General features: G+C 35.1%; 1 protein-coding gene across 1 annotated transcript in view; it reads left to right on the top strand.

The window, feature by feature from the left end:
* The first annotated feature begins 8,063 nt into the window (after positions 1 to 8,063).
* LOC140743810 (uncharacterized) overlaps positions 8,064 to 17,312 on the top strand; it is a 36,992-nt gene continuing 27,743 nt past the window's right edge. Inside the window, exons 1-2 of the mRNA XM_073075398.1 lie at positions 8,064 to 8,204; positions 8,721 to 8,857. Coding sequence (XP_072931499.1) covers positions 8,064 to 8,204; positions 8,721 to 8,857 — 278 coding nt within the window. The remainder of the gene's footprint in view (positions 8,205 to 8,720; positions 8,858 to 17,312) is intronic.

Consider the following 17,312-nt stretch of genomic DNA (forward strand, 5'->3'; position numbering starts at 1 on the left):
CACCAAATAATCTTAACAGCGAGATTCAGCGATCTTATACTATTGACATAGCGTCATTAATTGACGGAGCGATGAACTAAATGCAATATTAACTAAAAGGTTTATTAACTCTAAACAGGTTAATTTAGTTTGTCCCTGTAGTCTCGGGACTAGAATAGGGCTACGGTATCCCCTGTCGTATGAGGCGACTAAAAGGGGGCTTCTGGGGTTGCGGGCGGCAAGAGTGGGAGCTTGAACCGTCCAGCAAACCGTTGTAAACACTAGGTGTATGAGCGTAAACTGCTCCTCCAGGGAAGAGCCCGATTGGGGCATCGCGCTTGGAAGACTCTGGTTGTGTTCCATCGGAGATCCCAGAATTCTCCACCAAGCGCCGAGGACGGCCACCGGGGGGGGTTTTAGTGCGGTAAAAATCCCACATAACCCGGCATCGCTCCCACGTCGTCGGGTACCTTTTGATGGTTTCCCCCTCGAAAACAAAAAAAAGGTTAATTTAGATATCCGCGGGCGGCAATAGCCACTTACCACATAGCTGTTCATATACCGTAAAGGACAAGTAAGAAACGAATTTCGGAAAATCCATCACTAAAGGCGTAAATTAGAGGTTGAAAGTTTGTATGTTCCTAAGTTGTAAGTGTAATATTTGTAAGTTCGTGTGTATATTTGTATGTTATGTGCATGTAAGGCGCATTATTTCTTATCAAAGTTCTAATCAAGATTTTATTTTCTTTTTATAGATTTTATTGTAATGTACATACACGGTAAATAAAATATGCACGGTTTATTCTAATAAATTGTAATACCATCGCCATCAATCCATAAATATAGTAAATCGAACTCCCCTCACCGCTTTTTTCCATCTGGCCCCAAGAGACTCAAAACAACCAAACGGATTTCATGCGGTTTTCACTAATGGACGGAGTGACTTAAGGTAGGTTTATTTTTTACTACATTAAGGATTTATGTACTGTATTATGTATTATGTACTGTATGTATGTATTGGCTGGTTTGACGATGATTGTCACAAGGTTCTTGTCACCTTGCTAATTGTCAAGTCAAGTCTCTACAACAGAAAGAAAATGAAGACACATTTAAGTCTTACTTAAATGTTTACTTAGTAGAAACAAATTAACCCCTTGATTATATGTATAGTTCTTGCAATTACCATAGAAACTTTTTAATGCACGTAACTGAAGAATCATAGATGTTTAAAACTTCAATCTCCTTTTCTTAATTCTCTTTGCAACCTTGTCAAGTATAAAGTCAAAATAATGCATAATCTATCCATATTTAAAATATCTAATTCGTGAATGAAGCGTGCATATCACTTAATCCCGCAAGAATCAGCGAACTTTCAATTTGTTTTTATAAGATTGAAGCAGCAAATTCATCGGATGCAGTTCATCGTATAATTAGTTTTTCTTCTTTTTATAATATAAGAGTAGCAGACGAGCATGCAGTCAACCTGATGGTAAGTGGCTACTGGCGCCCATGGACACCTGTAATCAACCCCAGATAGGATTAGATATTCTTAACTGAGGTCTACCACAGACGCGCCTGAGGACTAAGCTGGAACGCCTCGAAAAAGTATGTCTTACCACACTCTTCAAACCTGAACACAGCAGCGCTTAACACTACTGATATGGAAGGTAGGAGGTGGTGCCGTCGGAGTCGAATCACAAAGGATTCTACCACCTTCAAAGCGTTCACTACAGCTCAGTAACTCATGCACACCATAAACCAAAACTCAACTGTTTTACGTCAGGAATAGGTGTGACGGTATTCATACTTGTTTACCACCTTTTGAGTTCAGCTGCTCCCAATACAAAGCAAAAGACAATATAAAAATAGTTATATTGTATTGCGAAAGAAACCTAATAACAAGGGTGATCCAATGCTATTGTATAATGTTGTTGACAGCACACGAGACAATATCACATTGTGTAGTCTCGTAATATGATATTAAGGTCTCGATACCTTTATTGTTATCATGTTTACTGCGATTACTTGATACAAAATGTAAGTATAGTCTTTTCGTCCGTAAATATGAATGACAGTATGAATAGACTAGAGTCTGTATCAGATTTATATAAACATAAATCTGGTAAATATTATTTTACTGCTCCAAACTAGATTTGATTCCACGATCACCATTTCAGGAACCACAAAGTGGCATGCTTTTATTCCAATAACCAAAGGCCTGCTTATAAAAATATTTAGTCCTAGTATATATATATATTCTCATTGTAAAGTAATTAACATTATAATATAAGATCTATTATACTCCTCGTATTACCTATCTCCCTAACTATTGGAGATCCCACGATAAAACTTCTAGCATATGTCTTATATACTTTTGGCTATATTTTACCATATTGTCGAAGTTTTTGAAAATATATTTTGAAAATTTCACTTCCGGTTTGGACGTGTATTTTTTTTATTTTTTAATAGATTTTTTTATTAAAAAGTTATATTTTATTTAATTTTTTTAATGCACGAAAAATTACTTTAAAAAATCCATGATTTCAACGTTTACCATTCTTCAGAAGCTCATAACTAGACAAATAAGCATTGTATAAAAATAATATTGTACGTTCACATTCCTATCCACCAAGAGTATAATTAACTCCACTAAATCATATGAACAAAATCCAGAACCTCACTTTTTTCCTGTCCGCTTGGCGTGATATGCCTATTATATGATTTTTAGTTCTCTTAAAAGTAAAGGTGGACCTACGACGTTCTGAAAAGTCCCCATCAGTGCCAATAATGAGTTGTCGGTGATGACGAACGTAAAATTTCCTTAATTCAGTTTCGTTATCAGAAAATCGAATTTAGAAGTCCATGTTTCACAGTCCTTCGTTCTAACGATCCGAACGCTTGTCTGAGTTTTATTCTGAAGATCCCTATTATTTTCGATTCAAAAATAGAAAAATATGCATATATTGTGTGCTTTGTTGAAGCTTTTAACGGAAGACTTGTATTCAGGTTTTCCGATTATTATGGAAAACGGATCAGAAAAACTTGTGTATACGGCCAGCAGCGCCGACTACAAGCACCCGTACGTTTCACGTCAGTTTGTTAACATGACGCTCGTTTGAACAAAGAGACTTCATTTTTCAGTAACAGTGTTGTAACACAAAGAATAAATGAACCATGGAATATTCAAAGCGTTAACACACACAGATGAAATACGTGCCCACGTACACATAAATATTGGTAAAAACACATCAAAGGGAGGGTTCCCTTTCATTTCACCATAGCCAGATTAAAAGCCGTCAATAACAGATTTGTTGATGCTATGTGGTTCCTGCTGTCATCGTCGTTAATGATGACAATTTATTGTAAAAAAAAAAAACAAAAATGAGAAAACGTTTATATTTTCACTTTCTACACTTACATCCTCACACTAGGATTCCTTCTATTGTGGTCGGGTAAAATTCCTTCGATGCACACAAACCCAGATTCAGTACAGAAATCTAAATTCTTCATTCAGATGTCTATGTGGCCGTAAATTGAACCCGGAACGCTTTGCGCGTTAGACCAATATGGTGACCGCCCCACCTCGCAGGTCGTAAAAAAGAAATAAACATTACAAATGTAAGGGTTAAATATTTTTAAATAAAGAATTTATGCTAATAAAAGCAGGTCGAAGTGCAGGTTAGTTACAATCTATTGTACTCTTCTTCGGATTCTTTAATGTTTTCCAGTATACCCAGTAACCAGTGTATAGTTTATTCTATAGGTATTTTACTTATTCTTGTAACCTTTTTTAAAACTATACAAATAAAATAAGGTTACTGCTTACAGAATTTGTTGAAAACAGATAGTGAAAAGTATCAATGAGATTATAACCACTACCTTTAAAACATATATAGGATATTAATTCTTTAAAAGTCTCTGATACACAACAATATTAATCACATTAAAAAAATCCTTCCCTAGCTGCGCAAATTTCACCCTCCTATTTACAATAGTTTAGGCTCTACAATGATGAATCATATACAAGTATAGACTTATATTCTTTAAAACTCAGGTTTGCAGGTTTCCTCGTAATGTTTTCTTTTACTGTTTGTACAAGTGACGGACATAACTTTGAATAAAACCGAAGTTGTATCTGTGTCGCACCTATGGACTTCAAGGTGTACCAAAGAATGCACGGATATTATTACCCTCTTTCCGACGCAGTCAGGTAATGTTACGGATAACGTTAAAATTTTTGAAGGTATAAAATTTCGTTTCTATCTATGCGGACAAAACCGAGACGCATGACTGGTTTTATTAAGTATGAATTACTTAGCAGCCGTAAAATGCCATGACTACGTGATTTTATCCACTATTAGAATAATATTGAATTATTAAACGATAAGGGTTGACAGCTAACTGAAGATGCCAAAATTAATTGTGATAGGCATAATTATCTATCGGCTTAGCTGTAGGACTACCATGAGTTTACAAAAGTATTACTCGCTAGCGACTGCGTAAAATAAATGTATGAAAAATTGTACAGCGCCTCTGGTGGTTACTCGTAGAACTAAAATCCGTAGTGACGTAACTCGATACGTAAAAAACCTATCGAAATCAAATCGCTAGCGAATGTCATTATGATCTATTGCCATACAAATTCGGTCCCATGAGTCATTAATTTGACAGACGTTGTCAAGAAATACCGTAACGATAGTAGTTATGTTATTCACTAGCAAAATGACAATAGTTTTCTATTTACCATTTCTATAGTGGCGTTTCTATGCCAACTCATGGTAATGCTACTGTACTCTATTTCCACGGAGGGTTCATTTACCAATTTCACAGTAGAACCGATCGTATAACTATTACCGGACCAAATGCAATATATTCTGGATCTTTTGCAGTAACGATACGTAACCATATTGTGCGGATCTCAATTAATTTGGAAGCAGGGGTCATGACAACGAGGGGAAATGCGGACTCACTGCAGAGGAGTTAAAATATATTGGAGGACCACCTCATACTACCCCAGCGCCCTAAATCAGGCTCTATTACAAAATAAGAGAAAACGTAAAATATAGGTACTTATATAAAACTTCGTTTGAGTTTTTTGTCAGTAAGTTACAAATGGTCATTTATAAATTGCATTTAATTTTTTTTATAATATAGGAGTAGCAGACGAGCATGCAGTCCACCTGATGGTAAGTGGCTCCTGCCGCCCATGGACATCTGTAATCAACCCCAGATAGGATTAGATATTCCTGCCTGAGGTCGGCCATAGATGCGCCGCTACCCCTGAGGACTCAGCTGGAACGCATCGGAAAAGTATGTCTCCCTTACCACACCCTTCAAAACAGAACACAGCAGTGCCTAATGGTACCGCCGATACGGCGATGGTACCGCCGGAGCCGAACCACAAAGGGTTCTACCACCTTCAACTGTCGCACTTAGTTTAGATAGCCAGTGTATTATAATCGTATTTTTCGAGTAATCTTAAAATCGTCTGTATACACCAATGTGCGTTAAAAATTATTATGAACTATTAAATTAATTTAATATGTATAAATTAGGATAAAATTAATAAATTAGGATATACAGAGTAATCTTTGGTAAACATAAAAATGGTTTCGCGATCCAACCATTTTAGGGTTTCGTACCCAAAGGTTAAAAATAGGACCCTATTACTAAGTCTCCGCTGTCTGTCCGTCGGTTACAGGGCTCTATCTCTGGAACCGTATATGTAGATAGACAATTGAAATGTTTACAGAATAAGGCCTTTATAACAACAAATACTAAACATAACAAAATCTGTAAATAAATGTGGGTTTCTATACAAGAAACCGCTATTTTTCGACGTTTCTCCTTTATCTATTGAACCGTATTAAATATACCGTTGAATATTTTACTTCATAATAGATAGACCGTTGAATATTTTCCTTCCATAGCTGCTATAACAAATACTAAAAATAAAAAAATAAACGAAAATTTGATGGCACGGAACCCTTTGTGTGCTAGTTCCACACGCACTTGGCCAATTATTATAAGATTTGACTTGCCTTGTTAGGTTGTTGTTGTCAGGGACAAATCTTGCAACTGAATTTTAAACCAGTTAAACCCAACCAATTGAGATGAAATTTTACGTTGGATAGCGTGATGCATGGAATGATAGTAACTGTATTTAAACACGGCACGACATGTGCCCCGAGGCGGTGGATCAATATTTTATGCACTCCCATGATATGAGTATCAAATGAAATGTTTTCTGGTACAATGACGTTAGTAAAAAGCTTAATTTATATTCATACTAGTAGTGCCCGCGGCTTCGCGCGGGTTTTAATAAAAGTAACATAACATAAGTATAACTGAATATTTGCGCCACTGTCGAAAATTAGTTGTACCAACTCAGAAACCTTCATGGGCTCATGCACAAAAACCTTTTCCCACGGACTAAATTGTGAATCTAAACTATTCTCAAGTCGCCTTGAACACACACAACAAATTTCATCAAAATCATCAATCAATCCAGTCGTTTAGGAGGAGTTCAGTGCCATACACACGCACATAAGAAATATATATATAAAGATTTTAATAAAAAAAACATTGTCATCAGTTGTGAGGCATTTTAATGAAGTTTCAATGAAGACTTTAATAACATTTTCAATATAAATAAACTTAAATTCGAAGTGTTTTCAAATAGGTATCTAAGAACCTTTTGAAATTATATACAGGCTTGTGTTCCTCTTTATTCACAAGTGGATGTTAAGATATTACATTTACTGTTGAGTGTCCCATGATATGTCCAAGATCACAAGCGCAATTACAAAGGCACATCGGGAACATTTCAATCGCAGTGACTGTATTCAAACATGACCCTATAACATATTAATCAAGCTGATGCTGACATCTAAACCACGCCCTACCCACTAGCTACAAACGCTAAAAATATATAGTGAAAATATAAACTTGTACTTCAATGCGTATAAATAAACAAAATAAGTATCTAATTAGAATTTGGAACTCTAATTAATTAAATGGTAAAATCATAGATAAGTAAAGATATCTCACCGCCTTGTAATTGACAAATCAACAAACAGATTACAGTTTTAGTGTATGTACACGAAATCACGCACACACTTACGTAAATCAGCTTACGGTTTTTCCCATTACGTCTCCGACTGTCATGGTGTAATTTACGCGGAACGATGCCGACATGTGCAGTTAAATGGTGCAAACACAGCACGGAATCTAAGAATAGGCGCGGATAAGTATCGTTAGATTCGTAAGTGCTCGAAAAACTACATTTATTTTTCATATTTCACGTACACGAAAATAGATAACATTGACAATACAAAGTGTTGCCAGTACTGTATTGTGAATTACTTTACATGTGAGAAATAACTTGCAAGTTAAATTGATTGTGCTTTATTTAAATTTAACAGAAATACTATGTACGAGTAACTTTAAATTGAAACATTATAATATTATTAAATTATAATTAAATTTCTGAAATATTTGTTTTTCAATAGCATCGTTTGATTATGTACTCATATTAGGTAAATAGTGCATAATATTATTATTTATCTTTCTGTCCAATGTGGTTATTTTAGGTTTCCAAAAAATATATTGCTAAATGATAAATGGGAAGCTGCCATACAACTAAGCCATAATGATCCTCACTAGCAAGCAACTTCGTGGAGTGTAGTTTGTTCAGATCATTTTGATGAGACTGATTTATATGTAACAAAATGTGGAGTGCGTCGAGAACTAGAAGCGTATATCCAATAAAGGTATTTTTTATTATCTTCAAAGTTAATTCCAAATGAATTGATGTTGTAAACAAATAAGGCGGGTCGCCTATATTACGTCAAAATTTATAGACAGTTTTATGGGTCGACCAAAACAGAAAGCCTATTTTTTGTTTTATCTTACTTACCATTAATTTTTATTCATTACTTTATATTAGGAGGCCGTCTGTGGGTTAAGATTTTCGAGCCCACAAAATAGGGTTAATTTAAAAAAAAAGTTCGATAAAAAATTTGCGTCCTTTGCACACACAAAATTTGTAATATTCCAATGAACAATTTTTTTAGAAGTTAACAATGACGCCTTCCATCATCCAAGGCAACGGCGCTATATTCCTTAGCACATCCACCATGGTCCTTGTAAATCCAGTTCAGCATAACAAGCCTACAGGCTATAACTGCGTTATATTGCCGACTATTTCTCATACAGAAGTTCAAGTAAGCCCTAAAATGACTTACCTATACTTAATATTAAATCAATAATGAACTATATTGTTACATGCATTACAATACACGCTCTTTTTATAATATTGAATTAGTAAACGAGCATGCAGTCTACCTGATAGAAAGCGGCTACCGCCACCCATGGACATCTGGTCCCCAGGTAAGATTTGAGATAAGCCAAAACCAAATTATCATCATGATAGACACGCCAAGGAAAAAAAACTACGAGACAGGTTAATGAAGCAGGACATCAATTTAGGAGAAAACAAGTTAAAGTTTTACAACAACAAGTCAGACGCCCTAAAAATAGGAATTTATCACTCATAAAAATTACAAACAAATTGAAATCCGCAAACTTCATTGACACAGATTTATACACAAGTTTAAATGAAAACATAGTAAAGATAAATTTATTTAACACTTTGACCCGGAAATGGGCAAAGAAGAATATCAAGTATACACCAGCACTTAAAAAATGTTATCTTACTCTTAACTATTATTCTCCAAAAGCCTATGTTAGGAAAATGTTTACAACGTGCCTTCACATCCAAGTACATTGTCCGGAATGGTACGGATGCATTCAGGGAAATCCAGGATTCACAGAAGAATCATTTGAGGCTTTACAAGCCAAATATCACTTACGGAAGGTCGGTTAATATGTTCATTGATGTTCGACGAAATGGCTATTGCCGCGCAAAATGTGTAGGGTGGAAAAAAATATATAGGTTTGGTGGACATGGGAATAGGTGTAGAGGAATGAGCTCCTTTAGCTACCCAAGCATTAGTCTTTCTCTTGGTTGGTATAAATCACAATTTTAAATTTTTTTAAACTTTAGGTTACTTTTTAATCAATCGTATTTCAGGAGAACAAAAGGCAAATCTAATCAAAGTGTGTCTCCTTAAATGTTCTGAAGCCAATGTTGACGTTGTTTCCGTAACATTTGATGGACACTCTACAAATTTTACAGCCATAGAACTACTTGGGTGTAAATTCTGAAATACAACAAACATCAAAACTACATTTCAACATCCTGTGAATGATTGCCAAGTCGCCTGTATTATGGACCATAGTCATGTTATTAAACTGATAAACTAGTTTGAATCTAAAACGCAATTTGTTGATAAAAGCATTAATATAATATCATGGAAATATTTATTAGATTTAAAAAAAATTACAAACCGAAGCTGGAATTCATTTAGGTAATAAATGAACAAAAAAGCATATACATTTTCAAAACCAAATAATGAAAGTGAAACTCGCCACACAGTTATTTAGTCGGAGTGTAGCTACAGCCCTAAAAATATGCAGAGAGGATCTCAAACTTCCCTATTTTACAGATGCAGAGGGTACAGAAAAAATCATGCAAATATTGAATGACATGTTCGATATTTTTAACTCAAAATCTACGACACAATTTCGGTTACAAAAACCTATCTGTTCGGAGAATAAAGATTTAATTTTTACTTTCCTTAATCAATTAAAAAGTTATGTTTTAAATTTAAAAGTCAAATCTGTTACCAAGCGCAAAGTTATTAGAGATGGTCGTTCAGTTTATGTCATTACTCGATATCATGTAACTCTATATATATGTAAACGATTACGAACTATTACTCGATATAAATGTAAACGAGGATTTTTGGGTATTATAATAAATATAGAAAGTTTGAAAATGATTTACCATAACTTAATAGAAAGGGAAAATAAACTATGTTTCATTCCAATCTATAAATTGAGCCATAGCATATCACACTAAAGTTATATACACTATTTATAAAGTTATATACAGTATTTTGAGAAATAAAAACTATTAATACGTATGGACACCTGCTCCATAGTATGCTTGTTGTCCAAAGCAAATTCACATTTCGAAGCGGCGGTAGATTTTGAACATCGATACATTATTTTGATGACACAAATTATATTTTCGTTTGCCTCTGCCGCTATTTGGCCTATGTCAAACTTTGTTCAAGTTACCGTATAAATTCGCTTCCGCTTCAACAATAGCCTTAAAGCCCCCCTCTAAGCATTAATTACTCTTAGCTAATTCGCCAATTACGTGAAGTAGCTGAGTCCATCTGAATCGAAATCAAACGGAAACACACATAGGTATAGGTACAGGCGACCTTTGTATGCACAGCTAAGTAATTAGTTACAGAACTGATCCAATGGGTCTTGTTATTACCATTTAGATTATTCGATGTACTATATCAGTCCTTATTATGGTATCTTCATACACTGCATCGCAATGATTGACTTTACATAAATACTGCGTGCTGTATGTAGGTATATGGTTGTTTCTGATATACGAGTATAATGACTCTATCTGTAATTAATTTCTAACAATACCCAGCGTAACAGACCGAGCATCTTGTCTTAATTAGAATTTGATCAGTATACAAACAGTATCGTTACGTTACTATTATGGGCAACCTAAATTACCTACTTGCATTAATAAACATTTTCGATAATTATGTTGGTTTAATGTCAAAATCATGCAATGAATTTTTGATTCATATTTTCTAATTATTAACTAACACAAGAAATTTCAGAATCATTATAATATCATGTAAGATTTCATCTTACAAATATCTCTAGAAAATCAAATTAATGTTTTGGTTACCTTCAATCGAAAACCCTATTAAAATATTGCAACCACCTGTTTACACACCGTTACTCGCTGTCGCAATCATCAAAGCAAAATCGAATCCAGCCTCGGGAGTCGGGGCGTATCAAAGCGTAGCTCAGATATTGGACTCAAATTTATGTTTTATGTTGAAGGACATGTTCCCCGCTGCATAATAACGGGTAATTAATATCGTCCCACTGGTATTTTTTATCAGATCGACGTAGCAAACAGCATCAACCTTTGTTTGGTATTCTTTTGTATATAATTATTAGTCAAAAATCTAATGACACAGTTTTAATTTTCATCAAAGTCCGCCTAGTAACTCCTCAATTTTTCGCTAATCCTTATAGTTTCGGATTTTGCATAGGTTTTCAGTATTGGTGCGGTAATAGATTTCAATGCAATGTTTATAGTACTGCCCTAAAGACCTTGTTATCCATTGGGATTGAAATACAAAATGCAATAGTATGTTTAAATTTGGAAATATTTCTTTTAATAAGAGGTCCAATTCCCAATAGTCTGTCAAATGTTTTTACTTTTTTATGCCAGACGAAGGTGGTGTCTGAAGGTGGTAGAACCCTTTGTGGTTCGACTCCGGCGGCACCACCGCCACACCTATTTCTGCCTCATAACAGCAGTGTTAAGCGCTGCTGCTTCTGGTTTGAAGGGTGTGGTAAGGGGGGCGTTCTGGCTTAGTCCTCAGAGGTAGCGGCTAACAACTAAATATTAAAGGTAAAGAAATTGACAAATATGAATTTAAACACTAATTTTAAATAATTATCAGAGTTTAGGTAATTTAGCTAGTCAAACGGGCAGAACTTCCGCTCTCTGCAGGGCTTGCTGGCGACAGACTCCTCAACACGCACGTGGTCGCTTTTCATTTCTTTTTTTTTTAGGCATCATTCCATTACCGGTCTTTATGTGTCATTCGGCCAATATTATATAAATAACCTATTTTGAAAATTTCAGAACTGTACGTTCAGTGGTTTAGGCTATACGATGATTTCTGAAAAATGAATTATTCATTTAGTTTGTCAGTCAGTTTGCTTGCTGTTTAATATACAGGGTGAATTTTTCAAATTGGCCTTCAGGGCCAAATCCAAAACTATAAGGAATGCTGAAAGGAGTTATGAGGCCGATTTTGATAAAAACTAAAACTGCATTACTTTTCAAAAATATATTTTTACCTGGCCGGGAACCAAACGAGTTCATTTTGAAAAAAAATACACCCTCTATATTATTCCACTATTATACATAATGACTGGTTCTTATGTATAATGAACAATTTGTCCGGTGTGTCAATCTGATAAATTAATCACTTTATCTGGCTGTTATATATAATAGCAGGTTAGAGTTAGTCAAAGTAATAAATATGTCATTGTAAAAGCCTAAGAACCTAACCTAACTGAAATGATTAATGATGGATGTTGTTGTATCTTAGTTGTTGTATTAGAGTTGTGTTATTAGAGTAACTATGAATCATATAGTTTAGGTTCGGACCTATCGTGAATCGGACCCACCCGCTGGCAAGGCGCTTCCGCGCCCTATTTGAGACGAATATAATTACACCTTAACTGTCGAAATGAATCCAGCTGTTTGTTAGATCCGAGGGTATAAATAAAGGCAAATACATCATCATAATCATCATCAACCTATTATCGTCCCACTGCTGGACACGGGTCTCCTCTCATAATGAGAAGGATTAGGCCATAATCCACTGCGCTGGCCAAGTGCGTATTGGTAGACTTCACACCTTTGAGATTTTTTTTGTATATCTCTCAGGTATGCAGGTTTCTAAGCCAGTGATAATTAATTTATATTACGTAAATAATTTTGAAAAATCAGAGCTGCGTGCCTGGGAAATGAACCTAGGACCCCTTGATCGAGAGTAACTTTCATAGTGCTGGCTTTCAAATTGGCAAATTTTAAAATAGGCTGTCAACCCTTATTTTACTAACTTAAGGGTTGATTTTCCAAAAATGGTGAAATAGATATTTAATTATTTTTAATCGAAAATCCAAATACCGATTTTCATAGCGTTTACATCAAAACTGGGGGAATTTCATACAAACTTACAACCCTTATTTAACCTACATGGGGGTTGATTTTCCAAAAACGGTAGAAATAAAGTTCTATTATATTTAACCAGTAAAGCAATGGCTAACTTTCATATTGCTGGCTTCCAAAATGGCAAAATTTAAAATAAGCTTTCCACCCCTATTTAACCATCTTTAGGATTGATTTTGGAAAAACCCTTAAATTCGATATTTATTACTATAAATTAGAAAGCTAAATACCAATTTTCATCCAACTTGCTTTAATACTGACGGACTTTCATACTAACTTTCAACCCCCATTTAACCCCCTTAACGGTGGAATATCAAAAAGTCCGTTCTTAGTGCGCAACATTATAAAATGAAGCTATGTTTCAAATTTCATGATTCTAGCTTCAGTAGTTTAGTCAAAACCTTGATTAATACGTTTTGAACGTGAGTATCTTTTCGCTTTTATATATATAGATTACAATCCATGAATTATTCTTGTAATATGATAAGTAATCCAGTTATTAATATCTTGACATTTTTATTATTCTAAGACATCTAGTACCATTAAGATTAAGGACGAGATTAAGGTTTTAATTAGACATAAATATAAGCCGCGATGTAATGTTCAATTCCATAAGATAAATTGAATTTCAATCAATAGCAGATACACAGCTATAAAGATTTTAAACAAAGCCGTAATACTGTACTAAAATCGTTTGATGTGCTCGTAGCAGTCAAGGGGTGTCAGACTATGTAAACGAGAACTTTATAAACGTAATAAACATTGAATTTGTCAGCAGCGAACATTATACCCCTATGTTTAATGTATACCTGGTTTATTTGCTCTGCGGGATCGTTCGGACCAATGTTCGACATCATTGTCAACCAATTCATCTACTGTGTACTGTGAGGTTTAGTAAATGCGAGCTAGAGGTTTCACACACTTTTGAGACTTAAACTTAAACACAGGCATATAAGTTTCCTCATATCCCCCGTTTTAGTACGCGACTTTTTATGATGGTTGATAATACATTTATACTATTCCCTAAAACAATCGTAGGAAGTATTTCACTAATGTAACGCGTTAAATATAATTTTCTAACATAACTTCAAAAATCGAAAGCACAACTGCAAAAATAAAAAATCTAAAAAATAATTTAAAAATTTCATAGTGTTTGCTTCAAAATTTAAAAAATTTGAAACAAATTTTCAACCCTATTTCAAAACTACTTTCTTACGAAATAAAAGTAACGTAGTATTAGGAATATAGTCAGGAAATTATTTAAACACCAACTTGTTATAAGCCGAGTAGGGTTCTCGGCTTATCTATATGAATTAACAGAAACACAATTAAACGCAAATGAGCAATAAAACCGGCAGAGTAACGTTCTTTAAAAAGATCGGAAACTAACTACTCAGTAGACGATCTACAGTGCCCTTTTATATGCCCATTTTTAGTTAATACCCGCATAAAGGTGGTAGAACCCTTTGCGGTTAGACTCCGGCGGCACCACCGCCACACCTATTTCTACCTAATAACAGCAGTGTTAGGCGCTGCTGTGTTCCGGTTTGAAGGGTGTGGTAAGGGAGACAGACTTTTCGGAGGTGTTCCAGATTAGTCCTCAGGGATAGCGGCGCATCTGTGGCCGACCTCAGGTAGGAGTATCTAATTCTATCTGGGGTTGATTACAAATGTCCATGGGCGGCAGTACCCACTTACCATCAGGTGGACTGCGTGCTCGTCTGCTACTCATATATTATAAAAAAAATTGAAAAAAAAATATCTTACTCTGACCATCATTCCTAACACTAGTACAACATTTCAGAACTTTTCAGAAGTTCAACGGTTTCAGCTGTTAATAAGTTAAGGTATAATAATATTGATGCGCAAACCGATAAAATCAGAAGATACTAGTAAATAACGCGCAACAATCACTATAATTGTTTTTAGCATCTGATTTCATTACGGGCAAGGCGCATTTATGAAATGAATTAATGAAATTTCCATTGCCATAGTTAAGTCGTCTCTATCATTATAAAATACATTGCACGCTTATTTTGTTGTTTTCATTTGCAAAAAATAAATTCATGGTGAGTCTGATTTTCATTTAATGATTTTCTCTCAAGCTACAATTTCATGCCCCAAGCGACAACCCGTGTAAATAAAAAAGTGTACTGTCGATACTAGCCCGCGGCGCCATGTAACTTAAATCCTCCAGTGACGTTGTTTTAATTAGGTTCCTGGCAAGATCATCCGATAAAAGCATTAACGGGGAAGGATTAAATTTAAATACTTATTCGAAACTAAAACATAGACTATAATAATATTTTTTTGTATTAATACATCATGTACAATGTATAATTTTATTCCTTCGTCGTCAAACCTTTACAGTCCCATTGCTGGGCACAGGTCTCATCTGCAATTTGCAGACATTACATTTTCTCACAAGGTTTCCTTCGCCGTTTTAAGCAAGTAACGCATAACTTTGAAAAAAAAAGTACGTTCCTGGGATGGAGAGGCCGAGTTTACATCTTAACGCAAGTAGAGCTTTGATTTACACAATAATTATGAACACAAATTTTGCCTTACTGAGACGTTAAGTATGTTTTTAACAGAATTCTGTATCGCTAGGTCGATCGCTATATATGTATATATATGTTACAGTCAAAGTTAAATTCGGATATTATACATAATATTTTTTTTTTTTTTTTATAATATAAGAGTAGCAGACGAGCATGCAGTCCACCTGATGGTAAGTGGCTACTGCCGCCCATGGACATCTGTAATCAACCCCAGATAGGATTAGATATTCCTACCTGAGGTCGGCCACAGATGCGCCGCTACCCCTGAGGACTAAGCTGGAACGCCTCGGAAAAGTCTGTCTCCCTTACCACACCCTTCAAACCGGAACACAGCAGCGCTTAACACTGCTGTTTTTAGGTAGAAATAGGTGTGGCGGTGGTGCCGCCGGAGTCGAACCACAAAGGGTTCTACCACCTTTAAAAATATTATAGTAGATATTATATACATAAGCCATTGTGTATAATATCTACTCAATTTGGTCAAAGTGATAAATAACACGGAATTAATCACAATAACCAGCCATTATGTTTAATATTTCATAGACTTGAATACCGTAATAAAACAAGTATAGGTAAAAATTAGAAGTTTCTATTTACACTTTCCTTAAGCATCATTATATTTTCTTGTAATTTTATAATGATCCACATGTCGAATAATAGACATGTTGAGATGTTTTATGCCTAATCTCTGTACATGTCATTTTATGTTCCAACCTAACCTAACCAATCCTAAAGAATTTCATACCGGCTTGGTATTGGTGAGGTTAGGTGGGAACATAAAAGAAAATAGAAAACTAAGAGAGTAGGGCGCGGCAGTTCAGATACAGTACCCTTACTATGAGTTTTCAAAACATCCCACAATTTTACGTTACGTTTACTCAATCCATTATTCTGTTCCGTTTGCTTCAGTAAACTGAGTAAACGTAACGATAAGTAAGGGCTCAAGTCTGTTTGTCTGCCTCACATGTTCGCAAAAAAGAGAGACAAAACGTAAAGCGCCATTTTGTCAATTTAGACATTTAATGTTACGTTACTGACACTATAGTTCTGAAACAATCAGCTAGGGGCGCTGATTGGAATTTGTATGGACAAATACGTAAACAAATACCAAAACAGTCATATTTGTCAAAACGTAAAAACTCATGGTAAGGGTACTGTTCGCTAGGGCCGCTGATTCTAAATGTATGGGCAAATACGTAAACAAATACAAAAACGGTCCTTTTTTAAAACGTTAAAACTCATACTAAGGGTACTGAATATAGTTACATTCACATATAAATTAACAATCAATAAATATAAAATGAATTTTGAACTCGCTTTTCTTTCTCAATGAGTTACTGCTTACATCATATTTATATATAAAAGTTGTGTTTATGAAGGTATTAGTAAATAGATATTTTTTATCAATTATTACTATATAGATATATAGATATATATGTAATAAAGAAACTCGTGTTAATTACACTATTTATAACTCAAGAACGGCTGAACCGATTTGGCTGAAAATTAGTGGGGAGGAAGCTTAGAATCAGGAGACGGACATAGGATACTTTTTATCTCGTTCGACGGAAGTGGTTGAGGAACGCAGCCACTCGATCGAGGGGTCAGAGGATCAAATCCTAGGCACGCACCTCTGGTGTTTCAAAGTTATGTACGTATTAGAAACTAATTATCAGTTGCTTAAAACGCTGAAGAGAAACATCGCGAGAAAACCTGCATACCTCACACGTGTAAAAAAATCTAAAAGGTATGTATGTGAAGTCTACCAATTCTCACTTGGCCAGAGCGGTGGACTATGGCCTAATCCTTCTCATTCTGAAAGGAGACCCGTGCCCAGCAGTGGGACA

The sequence above is a fragment of the Epargyreus clarus genome, unplaced genomic scaffold (assembly GCF_041222505.1).
Source record: "Epargyreus clarus isolate Ecla_fem2 unplaced genomic scaffold, WU_Ecla_fem_2.2 ptg000007l, whole genome shotgun sequence".
NCBI lineage: Eukaryota > Metazoa > Arthropoda > Insecta > Lepidoptera > Hesperiidae > Epargyreus > Epargyreus clarus.